Raw genomic sequence first — 6,996 nt, forward strand, 5'->3', positions numbered from 1 at the left:
CCACAAAGCTGAAACCACTTTATTACGAGAAGGCATTTATCACTCCCCCCCCCCCCGATGACCTCTGCCACATCAAGTGCATTCCAGCATTCAGCCTATCCCCAATGTAAAGTGCCATTCTGTGGTTTCTTATTCATTTCAAAACACTTATTAATGAAACAATGATTCAGCACTAATGGGAAAAGGTCATCATGGTCCTGTGGAGTCGCAATTTAAATAATAATGGTGGCATTTGATTTTGAAGGTCAGTAAACACCAACACAGACATTTTTGCCCGTCTCATGTTCGGATTCCAATCATTTAGAAAATCTGATACGATCATCAAAAAAAAAAAAACTTTTCATACTGAGGCTTCACATCCAAATTAAATAATGTGGCAACTTACTCAGCATTCATTCAGACATGCACGCTGACCCTGTCCACATAAATCCTCTCCCAAACCTAATGACTGTCTACTATTCAAATTCAATAACTGCCAAACCTCAGACGCATTCAACAACAACAACTCGAGACACTGACGCCAAAAACCTTTAAGGGTATCGGGGGAAGAAACCCGAGGCTGAACATTGTGAGGCAAAGCAAGCCAGAGCACATGATGTTACGAAAGAGAACAAGAAGAGATGCTTTTATTTATTCGTTTAAGATGTTTGTGCTTTGACTGCACAACATAGAACAGAACATATGACAGCAGTAGAAGCATGAGGCACACTATCTACAAGTCTAACGGTGCTCATAATCCATGCTTTGGTATGTACCTCAAAAATAAAATAAAAAAATAAATGCATTTTTGTCATTTATGTGAAATAACTATCAGAAATGCCAGTAATGCTCTACCATAAGAATCATAAGAATTGTTTACTCGTTTCTTAAGAATAATATGAAGCCAGAAGTGGACTTTCAAGCTTTGAACCGCCCAAAGAAACATTGCCTTTCTCTCTTTGCAAACACAGCAATCTTGTCAGAATAAACTTTATTTGATTTGTTACTCGAGGAAACTCACAGAGAGCCTATACTTTCTTAAAACAATGGCAACTGGAACTGAGCAGCTCATGCCGGAGTTGGGGCTAATAAATGCTGAACAACTGTTACTTTTACTGAAATCACTGCAATGCAGAAAAGAGAAAAGACACCAGAGTAGATGGCGTATATAGAAGGGTGAGAGAGGGTGAAGCTTGTGCATTTTTTAATCCACTAAGAGACATACACTAGGAAATGAAATTAGGACCAAATAAGAGTTGTTTAATCCGTGTTTCAAGCGACGTGTAGTTGCATTTCTGAGAAGGGGCGCGTCAGGCTTTGTAGTAGGGGCAGAAGCGTGAATCCAAGTTAACTGTGTCACTTTCTATTATACAGCTGTTCCAGGTCGGCCTGCTGAAAACTGGGTGAGCCGACAGGTCAGTGACACAACAAAAGCTGATAACATACACGAGACATCTGCTTGTCCTGCCTCCTCATTAGGAGGTCAGTCTGCGATGTGTGGGTCTGCTCTGTAAGTAGAACATGCATGTGTCGCTGCAGAACGTATCTGGACGTGAGGAGATGAGGGATGTATTGTGGGTATGTGTGCACACCTACACCTAGGGTCAAAGGGATTACGGCGACAGGGCGTGGCGACCTGAGGAAAGCCAGGAGATTACTGGTCTTAATCAGGTCAATCAGTCTGCACAGGGTTCGGAAGAAGGATGACCATCCTTCTACCAGTTCCCCCATCCTGAGGCCTAGTCGTGGCTTCCACATCCATGTCAACTTTAAGCATGCGCCCGCAAGTCTGACAAAAAGATGTGTTGTCATTATGCTACTACGAACACAGAAACACAGGTCTGCAGTGGTTGTTTCAGAAAGGCTTCGCTGTGACTTTGTGTTTTTTGGCTTGGGCTGTAACACCAGATCAGTAAGTATTCCTGAGGTGTGCCAGAGTTTAGTCTTTTAATAATAACATATAAAAGGCGTGGAAATACAAAGATACATTTTATTAGGCGCTCCTGAAATTCGTGCAGTATGTAGAGTCTGATGTTGGTCTTCACACACGACACACGGTTCACGCAGACCCCTCACAGACTTAGGGAGACGATTAAAATAAAGCGTAATGCGGCCTTTACTCCCCACTTGTCCTACCACGGTTCTCTTCAATGAAAACAATTCTTTCATAAGAGATGGGCTCGTTTTTTTATTTTTTATTTTTGCTGTGGTTATACGCTCCTCTTGTGTGTGTAACCGGAGCTGGGCCTGTTCCTCCCTGTGGGGTTTTTTCTAAGGTCACCATCCACTTAGCTCGTGCTAGGAGTACACTCGGCAGAATTGTATCTGAAAGGTGAAGGTTTAATTGATGTGGTGACCTTCTGTTTGCTCTATCAATCCGTCGGTTAGTTTACTCTTAGCTTAGAGGATAATATAGTATGACAGTCAGTCTTTGAAAACACGGTTAAGCTAAGCTATTAACCGATAAGGCATTACAAACACCAGTTCCAACGGCGAAAAATCTCCCCCAGTGGAATAACGAATTGCAACTGTCTTTGTGTGCTGTGCAAGAACTATCAACCATCTTTGGTCTCACACACTGTACATGTGTGGCTGCTCACTGAATGAAGGAAAGAAGGGGAACGTAACACGCAGGTTACATAACAAGACAGAGACCGATGTGAAGAACTCATCAGAACCCAAATGTTGGCAGGATTTGCGTGTCCTGGAGTTATTCAACACGTATCTAGCACCAACACGACTCAATGCAACAAGCCATCACGTCACCCCTTTATAATTACATTAGCTCTGGTATGTATAAGAGCTTTTACTGAAAGAGGCCTTTGCGTATTTCGAGCCCGCCTGCAGAGGCCCTTGGACACATTTCCTGCACACTGGATAATCAATTTGCTGCCCCTCTGCCTGCACCCTATCCTTGACAACCCTCCATGCATGGTGAAAAGGAGACGGGGAGAGGGATAGCATATCCTGCACTTGACCCCGAGCTCTGTCTTTCGCTGTGCTGTGTGGACAGGCGCACACAGATGGGACACACATACGCCCTTGAGCGAGACACAACAATAAGGGGAGTGTCGCGGCCTCGCGCGCACATCTGCCGAACACCTACGAAGCTGACCGAGCAGCTCCATAAAACATCCCGTTTCCGTCAGGCAGCTTTCAGTCCCGTCAAAAAAAATGCTTGCAAACACCTAACACGCCCCAGAAAATGAATTGAAATGCACAGCTTGCATACGCTGGGTTTGCTTAGCACTCTCATGACTGATTCAAGCAGTATACTGAACTAAATATTGGCAAAAGTGTTATTTTAGCTTAAATTTACATGTTAACACTGAATTTCTACCTCTTGGTTAACACCAGCCATGCAGAAAGGCCAACAAAAAACTCAAACTCAGTGTGTAGTTGGAGTTACGCATTCAAGGCTAACCCTGCTAATATGCTACAACTGATGGACAACTGGTGGGCTGCCTAAAGGTTCCAGGTGGAGCTCCTGCAAAGGAGTGTTTGTCCGAAGAGTGCAAGTCATGATAGGCTCCTTCGAGCAATTCGTTGGCTCAAAGGAGCGCACTGAACCAGACGTGCATACCGAACGGTTTGGGACAAATACATGTAGCCTTAGACCCCCTCATAAATCACGATGCAGAGAGTGTGAGGAAACCCAGCGACCGCTTCCAACAGAAAGGTCAAATCTGCAAACTGCATGTCAAATATTCTGAACCGCACGAACCCGTGTATGTTTGAGCCACTACCTCTCAGCATCCTAATAAGACAGCATTCTCAGCATACCATCTGCAATGAAGTCCCGATGAAGGGAAAGTATGGCCGCCTGCCAGACTCCCTTTCTGCTCTGCAATCTGCCCATGTGATAGGAGGTAGAGTAGGCAGTGCTGCAGCCTACTCCTCTCCCTTGCTCACACACTCGCTGACTAACCCCCCCCCCCCAAAAAAAACACTGCATATTCCACTGCAGTTCTGCTACGAACCACGAGTCACCCTCCACCTCCTTCCAGTGACATTGGCATAATGAAAACTCAAGGATATGGAGTAAAAGTAGTAGGGATTTGACACAAAGCCTCTCTTTGGTAGAGTGTCGGAGATGAAGGGCAAGCGAGCCGTAACTGGTAGGGGCACTTGATCTTATGGAAGATTCATATAGGCTTAGTCTAATGAGGCCGATAAGACTGACAGACAAGACTTGGGGGGAAAATAAGAGTGGCTGGTGGCAGAACAGGTTTCTGCTGTCATATGCCGTCTTGTTACCAAGTCATTAAATGTTTCCATGCTGAAGTCAAGGAGGCTGTGTTCATCTGCCAGCTGAAACGAGACGTAGGGCATAGAGCAAGGAAGTAGCTAACACTTCATTTATTCTGATGACTCACAGTCACGAGTCGGCCAGTTGAATCACATGAAGTCAGTCCACATACTCAGGCTACCTTTTCCTGCTCTGCCCTTGTTTATCATTTTACATCCTCGTTGATTCTGCAGGTACAGTTCAATATGTTTGACGAAAGGTACGTTGAGTTATTATGCCTCAACATAAACATAAGGACTTTTTTCAAGCAGTCAGCTTAAACCTAGTTTGTAAATTAATCACTTTAACCCTCAACATTTTATACGCCTCTGACAAGCTCTTCACAAACTGTTTGTGTACACACAGAGATAACACAGTCGTATACTTCAAACCAACGGATACAGATACTCATTATTACACACTGACTGTGCGATAAAAGCCTAAAGGAATCGGGGGGTGTTGGCAGGCCAAGCTGTGTGACGACCCCTGGGTCTCCCAGCGTGAACCAAGTGAGTGCTTCTCACACAGACAATCCTCTGGCATGCAGGCCCCTTCAGAGGAGGAGGAATTTCACTCTGTAAGCCTTTTATTCTCTCTCGGGGGCTGTTTGTCCCCAACCGTCCACCATTCAGTTTGCCCGTTCTACTGTTCTTCGCTAAGACCCCTAAAGGAAGGGCCACGTGGGAAAACGCTCAAACTTTCCTCAGCAGAAAGACCTGCATACATTTAAGATACCAGCGTTCGGGTTTATGCGGGCGATCTCGTGTGCACGCAAGCGGGTTACTTACTTGTAGTGTTGCCCTGCATCTGAATGATGCATTTTGAGTCCTTGCTCGTCTCCCTGGAGTTGAAGGGCCGGACTCGGACAGCGACTTTTACAGACGCCCCAGACATGTTTGCGGTTTAAGACACAAGTCTCCCAGCAAGATTCCTTGTATATCCTTCCTAAGAGCAAAACAGAAAAAAAAAACACACCTGATGTTAAATAAATGAAGCCTGACTTGTGTTTGTTTCCTCCAGCACAATAACACAAACAGCGAGAATGCAGTTGAGCAGAAGCTATTTATTAAACACCAGAAGAGTGAACCCCCCTCCCAATTTCCAGTCATAACATCCTACATCAAACATGGCTGACCAAAGCCACTGGGAGGCTTTAATATTTAGTAAACAGCAGCTGACGGAACATTAACAGTAAAATGGCATGCATTTAATTGAGAAACCTACAGCATATCTGCAATATGCTTCAACCAAACACAAAAAAATAATATTATAAATGTGATTTATGAATGACTCAGTGATTTGATGAATTATAATACAACTTTCCAGTGTGTTTACAGTCCATTTAAGGTACACATGCACACACCCAGCCTAAATATCTCATGTTTTTCCATGTCCTTGCAGTCAGCCATACTTGCAGAAGCATACGCCCATGAAATTCTATCTACCCTTATTTGCTGTGGGCTAGCCGAGCCCGTCTGCTCCATCCAGCAGTGCTCATTCTCTCCAGACATGATCAGCTTTAATTCCCGTTTTAGTTTTTTTTATTTGTTTTTTTAAAACGATATTAAATTCGCCGATGCTGAGAAGTAGGCTAATCCTCCCAGCCGCTGCATGTTGTGGAACAGCGCAGGGAGGAGTTAACATGCTTATTTTAGCAGCACAGGCTGGACACATTGTTCACGTTTACCCTGAACAGGACGATCAAAAGCATTTGATATTAAACCCCCCAAAAAAGCTGCGAAGCTTTAAACAACAACTGTTATGCATATATGTATTTATAATGTAAGCTAGCGTTAAGCTACGATGCACTGATCATGAGACGGAACTATCCTACACTCTGTCTGGACGGAAACAGCTGTCCAACATTAAACAATGTGCTTTTTTGTAAACCTTTAATAACATATACTCAGCTAAATTAATATATTTATATATATTTAAGACTGTTATCGGAACCAGGCCGATGTATAGATGCAGTGACACACACGTCTACAGCTAGCTAATACAGACAACTAGCCACCGACTGCTATTTAAATAAATCTGAAAAAGCAAGAACTGTTAACAAAAATACTTATATATATATTTTTTTTTAAACATTTTTTACTTACGTTTGGAGACCGAGACAACACCACCGGGCAGTGGCGATAACCAACGGAAGCTAACGGGCGTCAAGATGTGTGTTGTTTTCTATCAGAATCTGCGAAAACTGCTATAAAGTCCTCTTCCGTGCAAAACGCCCATTATAGCGGTATCCTCCGCCGGGTGGACTCCTGATTGTAAACCACTGGAGCGGTTTATTTTTTGTTATTATTCTTATTTTTCTTCCAGTAAGGATAAAAAGCGGACGTCTATCCTGCACACAGGCGAGGAGGAGAATTGATAGATGGACTTGATTTACCGAAGAGATTACGTCAACTCCCTCGCAGCGCCGCTGACGGGCGCGCCGGCTGTCCAATGAGCGAAGAGGCGACGGTGACGAGTGCCCCGCACAGCCGAATGGGAAGGCTCGGATTCGGGACGAGATGGGAGTGGGCGGGGTTCATCGACCGTGACGCTACACTGCAGGATTTCTACCCCGCACCGCTGTCACCGCAACACCCTCGGTCACCGCAAAGAGCGCCGCCTAGAGATGAATGGAGCGGACTGTCTCAGCAAAAAAAATGGGAAGATAAAACTTCACATTGTCTACAATAATATTATAATTAAAAACAAACGGATTTATTAACGCAGCG

The 6,996-nt window shown here is 44.3% G+C and overlaps 1 protein-coding gene across 5 annotated transcripts in view; it reads right to left on the reverse strand.

Moving 5' to 3' along the window:
• Nucleotides 1-6,826, reverse strand: part of kif1b (kinesin family member 1B) — a 55,356-nt gene extending 48,530 nt beyond the window's left edge. For 4 of the 5 annotated variants that reach the window (XM_084553826.1, XM_084553824.1, XM_084553828.1 and 1 more), the window contains exons 1-2: nt 6,373-6,826; nt 5,056-5,212 (exon numbers count right to left, since the gene is read on the reverse strand). In XM_084553826.1, the coding sequence (XP_084409952.1) occupies nt 5,056-5,161 (106 nt within the window). In that variant the 5' untranslated portion in view covers nt 5,162-5,212; nt 6,373-6,826. The remainder of the gene's footprint in view (nt 1-5,055; nt 5,213-6,372) is intronic. The other variant, XM_084553825.1, reaches the window with a different exon arrangement.
• Nucleotides 6,827-6,996: the final 170 nt, after the last annotated feature.

This window comes from Chelon labrosus (genome assembly GCF_963514085.1).
Source record: "Chelon labrosus genome assembly, chromosome: 10".
In the NCBI taxonomy this organism is placed as follows: Eukaryota; Metazoa; Chordata; class Actinopteri; order Mugiliformes; family Mugilidae; genus Chelon; species Chelon labrosus.